Consider the following 18,280-nt stretch of genomic DNA (forward strand, 5'->3'; position numbering starts at 1 on the left):
AAAAGATGGCCAATAATAAAACCAATATCTAAAATATATATTTTTTTAAGTCCCTATGGAAAGTTTCGAGCAAATGAAGCTCAAACTTTAAAATTGGAAGCACTAGGGGGCATCCATTTTGTGATTTCAGGCAGTCCTCGGCTCTGCCCTTGCGGCACTAAACAAGCAGCAAAAGCCCCCTAGCGGGAGCTTTTGCTTACTGTAGCCTGAGCAGAGCTGAGGAGGCTGCCTTCACTTTAATTTTACGTTTTCTGTGCTCCCCAAGCCCAGGGAAGCATAGAAAACGTAAAATGAAGGCAAAAAGCCGAGGCGCACCTATTAAAAATATAACGTTGTTGTATTTGTGATTGCCATGGTTGGAAAATCGCGGCAATCACAAATACAACAATGTTGTTATTCTGACAGCAGCAGCTTTCGCGTGGAGTCTCCTGGGCTCCTCCAACCCTGAGGGAGTCCAGGAGACTCCCAGCAAAAGCTGCCGCATTCAGAATAACAACGTTTTTGGATTTGTAAATACTGCAGCATTTACAAATCCAAAAACATTGTATTTCTAAACACCGCGGCATGGAAACACAACCACATTGTGTTTCTGCCTACAGCAGAAACACTGCGGCATTTCTAAACACCTGCGTTGTGTTTCTGCCTGCAGTGGCTTTCACTTTGGAGCTCTCGGGCTCCCCAAGGGGAGCCCGAGAGCTCCAAAGTGAAAGCTGCTGTAGGCAGAAACACTGCGGCATGGAAACACAACCGCGTTGTGTTTCTGCCTGTCTTGGCTTTCACTTTGGGTCCTCCGGCTTGGAGGAGCGCGAGAAACTTAGAAAGAAAAACTGCAGCATTTTTGAAACACAACAACGTTGTATTTATGTTTGCGGTAGTTTCAGCTTGGAGCCTAGAGGGCTCCAAGCTGAAGCTACTGCAAACAAATACAATGTTTTAAAAGCTGCGGTTTTATTTCTAAGTTTTCCGGGCTCCTCCAGCCCGGAAAAACGTAGAAAAAAAACGCAGCTAGTGCTTATTTTAAAAAATAAATAGCAATTACCGAGATTCAGCTGCAGCTTTCCTGCCTGTAGTCTCTGGTCCCCGTCCTCCGAGTCAGGCAACAATGAAACAAAAGCCACCCAGTGGTAGCTTTTGTTTACTACAGCTGGCTGGCTTTTGCTTCATTAGTGCCGCAAACGAAAGCACAGGCGGCATCCATTATTTCACAAAATGGATGCCCCCTAGTGCTTGCAATAATTTTAAGTTTGAGCTTCATTTGCTCGAAACTTTCCATAGGCACTTAAAAAAATATAGCTCAGCTCCTTACTGCCAATAACAATCAAAGCAAGCCCGAGTATACATCTCTTCAAAGCTTTACTTTAGCTTCACTTCCTTGCTAAAGAGGGAGCTCCCCTGCCCTCTCCCCGATCCTCCCTTCCTGGCCCCACCACTGCCTCCAGTGATGCTTAATAATGTAATTGCATATATTTAATTAGTACTCCTCTACAGTTTGAAGCACTTGCCCCGTTAGGTTAATGTTATCCTTGTAAGTCACTTACTTATATACGTTTTGCTTATGTTTGTTTTGTCCCTTGTATATATCCTCATTCCTATTTATTACACCCACATAAACTGGCCCATTACTTGTTCTCATCTTTGGGCTATTGTACAGGCTCCCTTTTTGGGAATGCCTCCACCATCTGTAAATGTGTAATTGTAAGTCATTGCTGATCAAAATTGACATTCCTGTTCTTCAAATAAATACAATACAAAAGTATTATCAGACTACCCACGGCCTTTAGACCCTCTTCATTTCTTCCCTTTGAGACTCTTGTCTTTTCCGTAAATGCATGGCTTCAAGTACCAGGCCTTGGGAGCAGTGAGTGTGTGCATGAGAATTCAAGAGCTACAAAGGTCTAGGGAGAAAGGTCCTGTAAGGCCATCAGGCAACAGGGAAAACCAGCCACTCCCTTTGGCCAAAGCAAAGAGAGCTGCATTGAGGATTTGAAGGAGCACTTGGCCTTGGTTTGTCTTGATGATGGAGGTGGGGAGAAAGTCATCCACGTTTATGGTGGTTTTAAGGGATTAGAGGATGCTGGAGGGTTAAGTGGTTGAAAGAAACTTGAACTCTGATCTACCCGGCAACTATGTGTCCCAGCTATTTGATATTTTGTCGATAAACATTTTTTTACAGCATCACATTTTTCCACGATTGTGAGATTGGTAGTACCGGGAAGGGATTGCGCCAGTGTTCTTTGGCTTGACACAGGGGACTGCTTTTGTTCTAAGCTTTTTGCACTTGCACCCATGCAAAGTTTCTGTAATCTATTCCCTGTCTCTCAACCACACTCCTTTCAGCTACTATAAATATCCCCTAAAAATTGGGGCCAAAAGAAATCTTTAGGGGAATCAGCTGAAACAGTGAGGCGGGGGGAGCAGCAAGACCTGCACAGTGACCTCTAGGGAGAGTCTGTGCGGGGGTATAGGAATATTTGGGTTTTCGTTGGGTGCAGATTCAAAGAACAGCGACACCAACCACCTGCCATGTGATTGTCTGATGTAAGGGCCCGGATTAAAATACCCAGTGATGCCATCGCAAGGATCTAGAAATCCTTCCTTTTGTGAAAAAATGTGACCCTTTGTTCTAAGTATGTATAGTTCCACAGTAATCTTAATAACCACATTGAACTGTGCAGGGAATGAACCAACAGATGCTTCATGGCCCTAAACATCAGCTGAATAACGTATCATATGGAGCTTTGCTTCCAGAAATGACATAAGGACATCAAACACCTCAATTCTTATCCTCACCGCTCTATTATGTGTATCTTTCTTTCACTGTCTAATTATATCATTTGAAAATAGGAATATAAATAATTCTACAGATTTTCCTAAACCTCCTCATTTTTGCTTGAACGACTCAAAATATTTCTACTTCCCAGACTCGTGAAGGGAAAGGCCTGTTGCACCTCAACGATGGTTTGTGTGGCACCCCCACAAGAACCGTGCCGAACAAGAGACAAATCTGAGGATGTGGACTGGTGAACAAAATAGCAAAGGTTGCTTCCACTTCCGGAACCACTGGACCAATACCAGATGTTTAACGGCTTGCCTGTTACATTTTCCTTATCTTTCACCCACATCGTGAATTTGATCACGCATCCCTGATGGTAATTATTATCATTTTCCTTATTCTCATTTTTCTTATTCTCTACTATACCCTGAATCCTTTATCTCCATTAGGCAGGGTCATTCGAGATGAACCTCCGTCAGCCCCACAGGGTGGGGACTACTCATGGTGGCCTTTTACCTTTAATACCTATTTAGGGTATCAAGTATCTGAAAACTGGAACCAGGTCATACTTCTCTGATTATGATTTTTAATATAGATGTGACTCATAGTAAAAGAGAAAAAGACTTGGAACTTGACTACTTGATAGGATCATCTAATTCCAAAATAAATATTGTACTCATGGGGTTTAGATGTTTACTATGTAGAAGAAGTTGTGCAAAAATTCAGTCCTTGGATTATATGATTGTGAATCATTGTTTTCTTTTTGTCTGAAGAGTCCGTTTTTGGCCATATGAAGAAGAGGAAAGCATCTTCGAAACACGTCGCCGATCTAATCGGACTCCATCATCCTTTAACATCTGGTGTTTACTATTGATGCTACATTGTTTCTTCTTTTTGTAAACATTTTTTTATTTATGAATCACATTGTCTTTATAAAATATCTTTCGTTTTCAATACCTTTGTTGCCTAACTTTGTTATCAACAATATTTTGATTTACTTTTTGATTAAATGACAGTATTGGATTTTTTCAAACAATTCAAAGTGTGCAGGGGACGGGAGGATTCCTAGGTTCAATCTTCTTTCTCTTCATTGATGTGGACTGGTGAACCTCAACGATGGTTTTTGGGGCACCCATCAAGAGCTCTGCCAGGCAAGAGACATATCGGAAGATGTGAACTGGGGAACCTCAGCAAATGTTTGTGGAGCGCCCCGCAAGAGTCATGACGAACAAGAGACAAATCTGAGGATGTGGACTGGTGAACCTCAACGATGGTTTGTGGGGCACCCCACAAGAGCCGCGCCGAACAAAAGACAAATCACGGGAAGACAAATCTCAGGATGTGGACTGGTGTACCAAAAGTCATCACCTTAAATGTTCCCTTCAAAACTGATCCAGAGAAGCATGTACCCCAAAATGGAAGCCCTTGAGCCATGCATACCAAAGCCGATGCTCTTGAGCTTGTACACCAACATCGTTCCCTTTATGAATGAACAAGAACCCCAATCTCCTGAAGCATGCATCATCAAAGTAATCCTTAACACCTGGACTCCACAACTGATCCCTTAAACCTACACCCCGGAAATTAAGCCAAGTTGTGTATGCTGGCCCGCTAATTCTGGAACACCAAAGGGTGTCCCGAAAGCACACAGCTCTATCCACTGAACAGGGTGCTTTACAACAGAACTTCTTAGCTGTGTATCCAGAACCAGGCAACAAAAAATATGCAATTAAAAAATATAACATCCGTGAAATATCGATTGATTGAAGCGTGCTCCTAACACATTTGTGAATTATGCTGCTAAAATATATCTGGGTGCAGACTGGTGCCCGGGGTCTTGAATCTGGGCCCCTGAAAAGTGACTTGACAAACACCAAGACCAGACCTCTTCAAAAAAGTGACAGATTGAAGCACAGGTGTGTACATTCAGGATGCATTTTAGGCCAGAACCAGCACCCCCAAAACATTTCCCCAGAATTTCCCCTGAAATCAACAATCAAAAATGTAACTCTCAGCACTGCAACACCCTAAAAGTGACCCGCAAAAGCACAGCTGAAATATCTGCACACACATCAAGCACACCTGCTGCTGAATAACTCCCAAGGACATGCACCCCAATGGCAAGAGTCATCTCCAGCCCACACACCTATCGCCCCCATGAGGGTGTGGCTCCCATACCTTGGTCACTCCAGGGCAGGAATGGCGGGCACGGCACCCGGACCGTCCTTCCGGGGAGGGTGTCTGGCCAGCAGGCGTAGTCATCGAAGGTGCGTTGGCAGTAGAGGGCTGGAAAGGAGAGAAGAGAGTCAGGCTGCTACCTCAAAGGGCGTGGCTGTGCTCTACACACCGGTGTGTCCAGGTAAGTCCATCTACCTCTACCCCCTTCTTCGGGTAGCTTCGTATCTGGGTGAATTACACTCTGTCTTTACAAGACATTTCAAGAAGCTCCATAACTGTTTCATACATTTGCCGCCATCTCTCAAATCTTAATAATATGGTGGACACTGTACATTGCCTGCTGTAAATGGTCTGCCTGTATCCTCTCCCATGTGTTTCTGTGCTGTTGTTAATGAATAGTTTGCTTACCACTTGGAGCTCACCTGGTATCCAGTGATTTGTGGCTGGCTGTATCTCACTTCACATGATTGCTGCCAGGGGGATGGGCAGAGGAGTTAACAGATGGTGGAGTGAATGGCTTTCTTAATTTTGGGATGCCAGGCACTGGCATTGGGCGTGGTGGGTCAGTGGGACCTGCATTATAAGCAAGTGATAGTGGGAGACCCCACTATATCCATCAGGCAGGAGAAAGTATTTGCTTGTATCTGTGTTGTTTGTAGCTTGCCCACCCTACCTTTTGGCAGCTTCAAGCAAAGGGTTATTGCCAAATGGGCAAGATCCCTCTGAGGGCCATAGGTCTGGCAAGAGCAACTGCGTTGGCATGAGGAAGGCTTTGAGTCTCTTCCGGCACTCTGCAAAGCCCTTCCCCAGGTGCACAGGGGGAGGCCTTGCTTGTGTAGAATAGGATTGTATCACCTAATGGCATGGTCTGCCTGCTTCTAAGCACCGCAATGGAGGGTGTTTTTAATAGCGCTCAGTTAACTGACCTAGGGAGGGTTACCTGCTGAGTGAGTCCTGGCAGCAATTGAACCTGTGACTGCAAGACGCATAAAGATGTCTGCTGGGCTATCTCACTGCTATAGGGTATTGGACCAGAGAAAATCACACCCAGAAGATATTCTAACGGGTAACTTAGTTCCACAGTCAAGCCGCGCACTCGTTGAATCTGAGGAATAATGATATGCCGACTCATGCCGACTCATGTGCAACTCATCGGAAAAGAGTAGACACAGAGGTGCTCAGATCACTGCAGAGACCTGAGGAAAACCTGTACTGGGTTCGCAACCTGCTCTTCTCCCGCCAGTCCCCCAAGAACGCTGGGCAACATTCCAGTTCAGTCCCTCCCTTGGATCCCTGGCCCGGTAAAGATTAACTCGCTGGGTTCTGAGCCATGCGCCGAGGATGCGCCTTTATCTTTACCTGCTTCCGGGGCGGGATCCAGGCGCATGCGCCTCAGGCACTCCTCTTCATATTCTCGCCACTTCTGGATGGTCTCCTCCAGGAGCCCCTGAGCCAGCACCTGTGTAGGGAGCAAAGGCCAGAGGTGAGTCACCGCTGCCCGCGCCGCCTATCAGTGCCCGGGATGCTGATCACGTGTGGGTCTCTGCCTGACAGCGCCTCCCTAGCTCTGCTGTATCTTGGGATGGGCTTTCTCTATCTTCCTTTAGACGCATGGGCAGCACGTGCTCATAGCTAAGAATGACACACCGCCAAGATATCTACAGTACCCTCTGGCTGTCACAGCCGCTAATTCATTCCTGTTAATCATAGATATGGAAAGATAACTTTTGAGTCAGCCCTGCATGGCCGCCATGGTTTAAATTGAAGGCCAAAGGATGCGAAGAGGCTGCACTCAAGTGTTGCCTTAAGCACTTGATGGCAGTGATGAAAGTTTGGAGGAAGCAACAGGGAACCTCAGCCTTAAACAAGGTGTGAGTTATGATGATGATAGGTTATTTATAACGCACTTAATACCCAGAGGTTTCTAAGCGCGGACCCAGGGATCGAACCTGTGATGCTGCATGTTGTCTTGCTTCCAAGGCGAGCACGTTGCCCCTGAGCTATCCTCCCAAGACAGTTCCTCTTGAGCACTTGAGAGTTGAATGTGGAAGAGGAGGACTTTCAGAGTAGCCCCCCTGCGGGGAGCCATGGGAATGTGTCTGTAGCTCAGCTGCACCCTTGTTTGAAGGACGAAATGCCAACCAAGGTGAGCCAATTGAGTCCTTAGAACGTGCCGTGCCTGCATTGCTTCCCACCAAGCCAAATGTCCCCCATGATGCTGGCAATTTATAGACCATAGCAAGAGGAAGCCCCACCTCCCCCTTCTCCCAGCATGCTCTGCTTCTGACAATAAGGGACAACTAACACTTGGCGGAGAAACACAAAGGTTATGCAGAACAAGGTAAGTGACCAGACGTTAAAGTATAAATCCTAATTGTGACTATAAATACTTGAACCAGGATGATAGAGAAAAATGGCAAAGGATTCAGATACAGAATAAGAGAGAAGCAGCAAATGCTGGAAATGGAAGGGATTATGGCAAAGGCACTAGACAACTATACAAAGATACACATCAATGATGGGAACCAACAGAGCCAAAACATACCGCTGGGTGCTTTTTTTTACCACGAAGAGGGGCTGTGGTCTAGCATTTTAAGATGGACTGCTCCCATTGGTGAGAGACGAAGCCTGATTTGCATATGGCTAATCCCATCCTCCAATGAATGGGACAGATGAGCTAAAAAGGAAGATTTGGCCTTTGAATGCCAGTGGTTGCGCTTAATTCAAAACCTTCCATCCATCTCTTTTTGGATGCAGCTAGTCTCTGAGAGCAAGAGAAGGTATGCCCAGACGTGGGTCTTCTGCTTCTGGCTCTATTGGGACGCACCTCACCGATGAAAGCCAACAATATATCTGCGGTTGCTTTGGTTTCCATACAGTGGGGATGTGGCTAGCAGAGAAAAGCTGGTCTGCTCCGTTCGGTGGCAAGTCCACTTTCCATCCCATTTGGCCCCCTTGTGAAGTGGCACTGGCGGACACCAAGAATGATGGTATGGAAGGTTGTCCTTAGCAATGCCACTGGCTATGATTAGTACAACACCTTCCATTCATCACTTGTTGCTTTTACAAAGACACTAAATATGCACAGACCTGTGGATCAAATATATATGCATCCCATGATAAACACACTTAAGGACTGGGGGTGGGTAACTGCCCTGTAACTGTACCCTAACATATTCACACAAAGAAACTTACAGGCCTGAGTTTAATTTAGTGTCATTCGATCTTGTCAATTAATGTAGCTTACGTTGCCCTCCAACCATACTAACTGTGCCCTCCTGAGGGGACTAAGCTTTAGGTTGCGGTGGTGTGCCGCTTATCTAGGGTTAGGGGACAGAGAAGAGGTTTGCCCTAACTATTTGGAGCAAGGAAAATTATTGTAAGGCAAGGTTAAAAACACTTTGAGGCACCATGCACTGTGCCCTAGGGTGATGGAGGTCAGACAGGATGGAAATGATTACTTTCAATTATCCTGTTTAGCGACCTCAAAGATAAAAAGGACAGTCTGTGATGGCAATAGGTCCTATCACTCTAGTCTCTTTTCCTTGGCTCTGGTGGAGTAGGCAGTCCCAGAGTGCATTGCGTAAGGAATCAGGTACCAGAAAGTGTTTGTAAACACTTTGCATAGACAAAGCGCGTGCAAAGTGAGGACAGAGTGAGTCAGTCCCTACAGTCAACGCCAGTCAGAAGGGCATAGTTTGAATGAAGAAAGGGGATTTTGGCTCCATTTCGCCAGCTAGTAGGAGACCTGACAATGCGAAGCCAGGGGCCGGCGAAGAGCAGACTGAGTACTGGGATTCCTTTAGTGCTTGTAGGCTTTGATGAGTTTGTGTCATGTCTACAGAGGGGTCTCTGTGCCAGCCTTTAAATATAATCTATGGAGTAAAAGCAATGTTGGTGAAGCAGTACTAGAGTCACCTGAGTCTAGAGTATCTCCGGAGGGCATAAGGCAAGATCCCGCTGACATTACACGCCCCTTCTCCTTGTTTATGCCCAACTCCAGAAGCAGGACGACAGACTTCTTTCTGGTATCCAAGGTGGTTCATAGTGAAAGGTTTGAATACAAAAGGATCGAATGCAATACTTTAGAACCAAAAGGAACTAAAAAAAAAAAATTGAATGCCCGTTTTTTTGTTGTTTTTTTTTTGCCCCCCCCAAACCCACGTTTTTGGGGGAAATACCACTAAATTTTCCTATACGAAACGAAAAAATAAAATACATTAAAAAAAGCATTCAATCTTTTTTTCCCGATCCTTTTGTTTAGAACCTATTGCATTTCAAAACTTTGTATTCGTAACTTTGACTGGACATCATCCATGGTACCTCGGAGATCAAAAGCAGTCAGTCTGGATTAGTGCTTCCTTGTGTAGGAGGGATGCCAGGTAAAACTGTTCAGGTTGGATGGTTCGATGATTCCTTTATGGCAACTCCTTTGCGTTTGCTCAGTTTGACCTCTGCGAAACAGATCCCGCTCCAAAGAAATGCGATGAATGGGAACCATGTGGTCATTCACCCCTACTAGTGGGATAAAGGTGTGATATAAATGCGAAACTACTTCTACTACGTGGAGAAAGGGACATTTTAGGACAGTCTTGAGCAATGTGAGAAGACTCCTTCTCTGGGCATGATGGAAAGTTTGGAGTTGTCAAATAACTTTCTCAGCTTCAGGCAGGATATCTAAGCCAGCACCTACCCCGCTTGGCACCTTGCACTCACTTTTAAGGTCTTAATTATCGTTGCATGACAAGATGGCCAAAGAGATATGTATACATAGCAAAGTCTTAATTGGTTTAAAATGACAAACTTTCTATACAGGTACGATTTCTGCTGACATGCAGCAGGACTCATTGTTAATACAGTTCTTGGTCATAATTCGAAGTAAAAAAAAAACAACAAACAAACAATATCGTCCCTTTCAAAAATTACAATGTCCTTGCCCAGTAGCCAATCCGCCTTCACACTTTGAAGAAGCGCCGAGACAGCCCTGCGGTGGTTGCCATCAGCCTGCCTATTCTTCTGCATCCTGGCTTGCCGATGTGACACCTGTCGCCAAGCAGGCCTACCGAGGTGCCCGCGGACCTTCCATTAGCTTTAGAATCCACCAAAGGAACTAGTGACCCGCCTGAAGGGCCAGTCAGTGAGGCAATATACAAAGGGTCATATGGACCCCCTTCCTGCAGAGACTTTCCAGTGAGAGAGGTGATGCCTGCCATTCCAAGCCCCAAAAGGCCTGGAGACAAAGACATTGCAGATCACTTCCTGAAGGTGTTGGCCCCTAGAGAGCAATATATTGATACCTACAACACAATGAGTACATTCAGCCTCATTTATTACGGGGCTCCTGTCCACATATGTTTTTAGTGCAGTGTGCTCCAGGCCATCTCAGCAGATTTCCAGGTCTGAATCGATGGCCAAAGCCAAGCACCCTTTGAGACACATTAGCAATTATTTCTTTTTAACATCTGCTTTCAAAGATGCTAATTTCTGAAAATCAATAATGCGCTTATATACAAGTGTTTCCAATTGGGTTAATTGTAAGTCCAGATAATTGTGTTTGCCCCATCATTGCATATATTAATTAGCAATGTTTCAATTTGCTAATAATCACTGCTAATAAAGACACAAACTAACAGTTTTGCCCAAGATCACAAGGCACTCCACTGCAATCCCATCTCTTCAAATGAACTATTAAAGGATAACTCACAAGTACCATGCAGTACAGACTTCCGTTGAGTGATGCACATAAGATGAACTAACTAATAAAGTAACTGTCACCTCCATTGGGCAAACGCACATATCTATGCTATGTATACTATCAAAACTATTAGAAAAATGTCTCAGTCCCCTTAAACTCCAATTCTCAGTACCTCGTGGCATTACATATCGTGATCAGAGAATCGAGCACACAAAGTTGCCCCAGGGGTACCGTGAATCTCCAAGTGTTTTCAGCAGGGTGGTTCAAATGGATTTGGGGTATTTACATGTGTTCAGCACAGTAATCCAGTGTGTGGACAATTTACTAGTTTGTAGCACTTCAGAAGTGCAGTGTTGAGTAAATTCAATAATGCTCCTCACCTTCCTTGTGGAGAAGGGGTACAAAGCGGAACAAGAAAAATTGCAGTATTGCCAGACAGGTGATATATTTGGGGCAAGCAATATCGCCTATACTAAGGAAGGCAATGCCAGAGAAAGACACTGCAGTCCAGAATATGCCCCAGCCAGTCACAATGAAACAAATCCAGCAGTTTCTGGGACCTTGTGGCTATTGTAGATCATGGATTTTCAACTACTCTAGTTACATGAGGCCCTTACTGCAGGGACTTAAGGGAGGGCAGAAGATGAAAGGTCTGATATAATCGTCTGAAGAGATGGTGAACTCAAGGTTGTGATCAGCATTGCTCCGGTCTTGTCGAGCCTGAATTTCAAAATAAAATGTTATCTATTTTCTTACTCAAATGAGCTGGTGATGACAGCAAACCTGGCCCAGCAAACATCACTAGGCATAAGCCTTTGGCTTACTACAGCGGACTCCTAGACCCAGTGATGCAAGTACAGTTCCCATGAGAACAGGTTTTAGCAGCAGTGGCTTTTTCCATTTAAAAGTCTTCAACCATTACTATGGGTTACCTGGTGACATTGTATGTGGAGAATGCAGTCTTTGTGATCTTGGAAAAGTCGACTTTGATGACCCAGAGAGTCTCAGGGTATGAGATTATCCTATCAAATGCTTCCATACATCCAGTACGGTGTCATTTTACCGCTCACCGGGGACTATGACAAGGACACGGCCCTAGTAAATAAAATCTATCTAATCATCCAGGCATGGATGGCTGCCCATGGCCTCTGCTTGAACGATGATAAAACCGAGCACCTTATACTCGGAAAAGCAGCCAACCTTAACAAACCTAGCTCCAAATATACTTCATTCAATATCGTTGGTAATATCATGAAAGTGGTAAAAGAGGTCAAAACCTTAAGCTACTACCTAGACTCAACTCCCACATTAGGCAAACATGTGAATGCCATGGCCTCGGCCACAGCTTATACTTGCAAGCTGATCAGAGCCTGCCAACCTTTGATCTCCAAGGTCTGCTGCAATATCCCAGCCAGAGCCCTCATCCTCTCCAAGCTGGACTATTGCAATGCCTTGTACATGGTCTTAGAATGGGCGTACCTAGAAGAGAACATATCTCAGAAATAAGGAGACAGAACAAATGGCTATCAATCAATGACAAAATCATTCTTAAAACTATTTCACTAACCCATAAATGTCTCAACAAAGCCGCCCCAATGTACCTCTTTGAGAGAATGATCAGAAAATCCACAGTACGCCCTACCAGAACTACTAACTCCTTCTGCCAGGTCGTGCCCGGATTTAAAGTAAAAAAAGCTGGGGGGACCAGCTTCCCTCTTATGGCAGCACAACTCTGGAACACCCTCCCTCTGTCCCTGAGAGCAGACCAAACCTTCCCTTACTTTCGACGTAACACCGTAAACTGGCTCATAGCTAAGGACCATTGACTCACCCTAAATGTGTGACCCTACACGTGCCATATTGTATGATCAATTGTATCTTATGTATATAACTATTGCAATATTTTGCACATTTGCTGTTACCGTTTGTACATAACCATTGTAATTTATGTATATCATGCTGTAACTATTGGAAACTCATGCTGAAAGTATACTTGTAACTTCTTGTAAATTGCACCCAGTTACCTTCGGATTCGGTGTGCCATATAAATCAATAAACAAACAATCTAGTCAATCCTGCAACATTTGTAGCCAAGCCAGTGAAACCTAATGACATTGTCCACAATTGTGTGACTTATGAGGGAGAAGAGATACAGAGGATGAATGTCAAGGAGGATGCCTTGGGGGGAGGTGAGGTACTCTTTGTCGATGGGTTTTTGACAATTAATCAGGACACTGGTGAGAGGCATAGGGGTGGGACCGGTGTGGGCCTTGTTATTGGGGAATACCAGGTCAAAATGAATAAACGGTTGCCTTTACATTACTCAGTGCAAGCGGAGGAACTAGTGACACTTATAGAGGCACTGGAACTGAGTAAGGGGAAGGCAGTCACTATCTATTCTGACTCTGCGTATGTAACCTTCACTGTGCATTCAGGTTTGTCAAGGTGGCAGAGAAGAGGGTTTAGGAGCACTAAAGGGACCCCTGCCCAGCATACTGCGCTGTTATCCAGACTAATCGAAGCACTAACACTGTCCATAGAGGTAGGAATTGTCAAATGCACCGTGCACACTAACCATACTAACACAATAGCACTTGGAAATGATGCTGCAGACAGAGAAGCGAAAGAAGCCGCATATTTGCCATTTAAAGATTCCCAGAGAATGGAACTGTGTATTTGCTATTTACAGAGTCTCAGTAAATGAAAACTGTGTTCCAGAAGGCACAGTTGCCCGCCCCGTATACAGCGGTCCCTTTGCTTCAAATTATGAATATGCAGGAGGGAGCACCTAAGGAAAAGAGGGGATGTGTCCTGGCACACATGGTGTTACACTCACCTGATCTCTGCGGAGGCTTTGGGGCACGGTTGCAGCCCTCCCAGGAATGTGATCACCCCCGTCGGATCTCTCCCGCTGCGGATAGGCTGTGGACTGTGACAATTGATGACTCTGCGCCTGCACCGATATGCAAAAAGGTTAGTGCGCTGCTTGGTGACTATGGTATCTCTCAAACCCTACTACCCAAGGTGCGATTTATGTGGGCATGTACCGGCCAATAAGGCTCACCTGGTATTTATTGATGGTGAGCTCTCCGTCCTGCTGCTTCTGACAGGTGCGCTTTTTGTTGGGATCTAGTTCCTTCACTGTTCCCTGGTGAGTAACCGTCCATTCCAGCTGCGACTATTCTTCTCTTGATTGGTAGTAAGTGTTTCTCAATGTCTCTTGTCTTTTCCTGTTTCTGTTTTTACCCTTTCCGCTTTCTGTCTTGTATTATTGCTCTAGATTTTGTTGTTATTTCCTGAATAATGTTTTCTCTTCTGCTTTCTTCCCATAGATGGAATTCCGGCTCAACAACAGCTGTGGAGGTGCGGAAAGCGGCCGGGAGGAAGATAAATGAAACCGCAATGTCCGACAACAGGTGAGTGATGGTTTAAGGGAAAGCGCGAGATGGGATGGGAGCGTGACCTAAAACTCAATGGGCCTCATTACACGGATGGCAGAGAACCATGGCGCTATTAGCGCCATGGTTCATGCCGGTAAAATACTGGCACCGCCTTGGCGGAAAGGGGAATTACCGCCCCATTCCAAGGTTGGCGGGGTGGTAATTCCCCCTTCCACCATTGCCCTTCCCCATTCCCATTTTTGCCCCATAGGGCATAATGGGAATGGAGAAGGCGCAAATTACGGTACCGCAAATTGCGGTACCGTAATTAGCTCCCTGGGTCCCTTTGCGGGTTGGTTCTTAACGCCTGCAAAAAGCAGGCGTTAAATTCCCCAACCTGCAAAGGGACCTCGTAGTAAGGCGGTAAGGATTTACCGGTACCGGTAAAACACCGGTAACGGTAAATCCTTACCGCCATCCGTGTAATGAGGCACAATGTCTTTTTAATGTCTAACCTTGCTTTTGGCTTTTTTCATGCAGGTGCTGCAGTCGCGGGCGAAACGCGTAGTGCTGCGGTGTCAAGAAGAAGAATTCAGCGTCCCTGAAGTCGTGAAGGTGAGGTGCAGTGTCAAGATGAAGAGTACGACGCTCCAGAAGATTGGAAGGTGAGCTGCAGTGCCAAGATAAAGAGTTTGGCGCTCCAGAAGATGTGAAGAAGACGTGCACAGGTGAGAGCTGATTCCCCTGATGGTAAGTATGGAGGCAGGAATCAGGATTTCCAAGGTAAATTCAGATCCCAGGCGGTGGTGAGCGTTCGTTGCATGGATGTGCAGAATAACGCGAAGCGTCTGCCTCGTGGGTTAGAGCAGCTGATGTAGATGTGAGCGTGGGCATGCCCACTAGGCCTCATTTGCCTGCTAGACCCTGCCACTCCTAGTGAGTCAGCACGTGCAAGGCAACCCAGTGAATAGCAGACCCAACTCAGAGTACACGTGGGGCTGCTTTAAGTGATGAAAGTATCCATGTTAAATGCACTTTGCACCCGGAATGAGGTGCTATGCTTACAATAAAAGCATTTTGTCCCCAATAAATGTTTCTTGGTGTCTGTTATTTATGAGCCTGGTGCCAATGGTGCCAGGACTGTGTCCAACCGGGCCCTGTCTGTGTTCTTGGTCCGATGACCATGACACATGGATTTGCTGTGGAGACAGGAGCTTATCCGACAGGTAGTAATACCTGTAAAGCTGCTTCTTGTGGCCCTAGAGCAACTACATTACCTGTCACATACTTCTCGGTGAGAAATCGCAGAAGAGCATCAGGAGGAATTGTCCATATCAAACCTCCAAGAACAGATAAGTAGATTTGTAGGGAATTGTATAGTTTGCAGAAAAAGAAATCGTGAAAACACCATGAGGACAGTAAGAGGAGTTTTGCCCAGGCCCTCTGGGTCATTTTGTGAGATCCATATTGATTTCATAGACATGATTCAGATATGTAATAATTGTTGCTATCTTATTGCTGTCGTTTGACCATTTTCCCATTGCTTCGAGGCTGGTCCCTGTGCACAACCTGATGCTAAGTCTGCAGAAAAATCTTTAGTGAGGAGGTTTTTCCATGGTGGGAAATTTGTGAGGTCATGAAGCCTGACAACGGGACCCACTTCTTTAAAGCCTTGTTCGCAGAAGTTTATTATTTATTTATTTATTTATTTATTTATTTTTTTATTTATTTATTTGAAATTATCAAGCACCCAACGGCCTGGAGGCATCGTGGCGCCGTTAACAGAATATTCAGCTTGGTACAGGATAGCAAACAATGGTCACAGTAGGTATAAAGCATTCTTGTGCAGGTGTTCCGTGGTTACAGAGGAACAGTTTTGAAGGCAAGGCAGAGTAATGAGAGAGTTAGTTGAACAACTTTGTTTTCAGGGTTTTCCTGAAAGTAGAGAGGGATTGTTCGCTTCTCAGATTGGGCGGTAGAGAGTTCCATGCTTTGGGGGCTAGAACTTCAAAGCTGGTTCCGCCAGCTTTCACTCTGTTAAAGGCTGGATTTGAGAGTTGGTGTGAGTATTTGTTGCATTTTGGCCTGTGGGTTGGTGCTTGGTGTATTCTTTCTAAGTATGCTGGTGCGGTTTGAGTAATGTATCTGTGTGTGATTGTGAGGGCTTTAAATGTTATGCGTTCTTTGACTGGGAGCCAGTGGGCGTCCCTTCATGCCTGGGTGATGTGCTCTCTCTTGGCAATTCTGAGTGCCGCTCTGAGGATATTGTTTTGTGCTACTTGCAAACAATTGATGTAATGTTTAGATGTGCCGAGGAGTAAGATATTGCCGTAGTCTAGTTTTGCACATGTTGTGGCTCGGGCAATGTTGAGGCGGTTGTTTTGTGATAGGTAGGGTTTCACTGCATTTATGATTTTAGAGGTGAGAGCTGCTGCTGATGAGATGGCACTGACTTGTCTGTCCATAGATAGTGTGGAATCTAAGTAAACACCAAAGGTTTTCACTGAGGCTAAAGTTGTAATGACTGTGTCTTCGATGATGAAGGAACTATACATGTTGTCAAGTTTTTTTAGGGCTTCTTTGGGGCCTACTAGTAGTATTTAATTTGTTTCCCCATTTAGACATAGTCTGTTTGCTGCCATCCAAGTCTGGATGCAGGCGTATATGTCTTGGATCGTTTTGAGGTCTTGGTCATAGTTGCCTGTTAGGGGAATAAGAATTTGTGTGTCATCGGCATAGATGGTGAAGGCTATGCCGAAGTCTTCTAGGTCGCTGAATAGTGGGAGGGTAAAAAGATTGTAGAGCGTGGGGAAGTGCATGAGCCTTGTGGAACTCCACATTCGATGGGTGACGGTAGGGCAGATACTTGGTCTGAGAAAACTCTCATGGGTCGAACATCCAGAAAGGAGGTGATCCATGCAGTGGCTTCCTTAGAGAAGTGGACTGTGTCGGTGAGATGTTTACATAGGATCTTGTGGTCAACCAAGTCAAAGGCTGCCGAGAGGTCTAGTAGTAGGAGGAGTGAGGTTTTGCCTTTGTCCATGTTTTCGAGTAGTTGGTTCTTGAGGTTGAGTAGGGTTGATTCTGTACCGTGGCGGGGGCGGAATCCTGATTGCCTTTTTCCGAGGATGTTGTGCGTTTCCAGGTAAGCTTGAATCTTTAGATATGCAGCTTTATCTAGAATTTTCAATAGAAATGGCACTGTGGTTATGGGCGGTAGTTGTTAGGGGAGTCTGGTTCGAGGGAAGGTTTTTTTAGTAAGGGCCGCACCCAAGCTTCCTTGAGAGTGGCTGGGACGGTGCTGGCGGCGAAGTATGCATTGATGAAGGAGATGATAAAAAGGGGCAAGTGCTGTAGCACAGTCTTTGATTAAGTTAGCTGGGTAGATGTCATCTTTGCATATTGATGGTCCGATGTGCTTTAAGATGTGGAGGACTTCGGGGGTGGTTACTTCTCTGAAAGGGAAGGAATTGGGTGGTTTTCTACTGTTTATGGTCTGTCCGTCTGGCTTGTCTGTGGATGGCATAGGTGTAGGGTTGGATTTAGGCAGTTTGTCAAATTGAGTTTTGATTTTGTTTTGAGTGTATTCATTTTATTTAGCATGGCGTGTTGGATGTTACTGCACCATGTGGAGTTTTTCTCCGTGGGTTGAGCAGAGGTGGGGGGGATAGTAAGCTCATTATAGATGGCAAATAGCTTTTTAGACTGTGAGTTAGCTTTCTCAATTCTGGCATTGTAAGTAGCTGCTTTGGCTGTAGAGATGGCCTTTTTATAATGTTTAGCGATAGTGAGGTAGGTGTCCCTTGTGGTGGAGGATGGATTGACCTGCCAAGCGGTTAGTGCTGTTCTTTTGGTAGTGCGTGCATCCTTTAGTTCTTGTGTGAATCAGGAGTTAGCATGGAGATTTTTTTCGCTTTTTTTTCTAGTGGTGCTACCTTTTCTATTATGTCTTTTAGCATATTGTTGTAGATCTCAACTAGTGTTGTAGGGTCTTTGGAGGTAGGGTGAGCGAGTGCTGAGGTTTCCAGGAGCGGGATAATTCTATCTGTGGTGAGCAGTTTTTCGATCTTGTCATGGTAGCTGGTGCAGGTGGGTAGGGGTTCCCTGCTGTTTTTGCTGGCATGAAGAAGTGTAATAGGTGGTGATTGGTCCATGGTCTGGCAGTGTTAGAGCTGATGTCGGCCACACAATTGTGATCAGCAATCCAGTCAAGGATTCGGCCTTTTGTGTGGGTAGGATCATTTACTCGTTGAG

The 18,280-nt window shown here is 45.3% G+C and overlaps 1 protein-coding gene across 1 annotated transcript in view; it reads right to left on the minus strand.

Annotated features, from left to right (window-relative positions):
* The window catches only part of LOC138583228 (glucagon-like peptide 1 receptor), a 213,382-nt gene that overhangs the window by 152,038 nt on the left and 43,064 nt on the right, over nt 1–18,280 (minus strand). Inside the window, exons 2-3 of the mRNA XM_069655285.1 lie at nt 6,311–6,410; nt 4,952–5,059 (exon numbers count right to left, since the gene is read on the minus strand). Coding sequence (XP_069511386.1) covers nt 4,952–5,059; nt 6,311–6,410 — 208 coding nt within the window. The remainder of the gene's footprint in view (nt 1–4,951; nt 5,060–6,310; nt 6,411–18,280) is intronic.

The sequence above is a fragment of the Ambystoma mexicanum genome, chromosome 3q (genome assembly GCF_040938575.1).
Source record: "Ambystoma mexicanum isolate Mex_15411 chromosome 3q, UKY_AmexF1_1, whole genome shotgun sequence".
NCBI lineage: Eukaryota > Metazoa > Chordata > Amphibia > Caudata > Ambystomatidae > Ambystoma > Ambystoma mexicanum.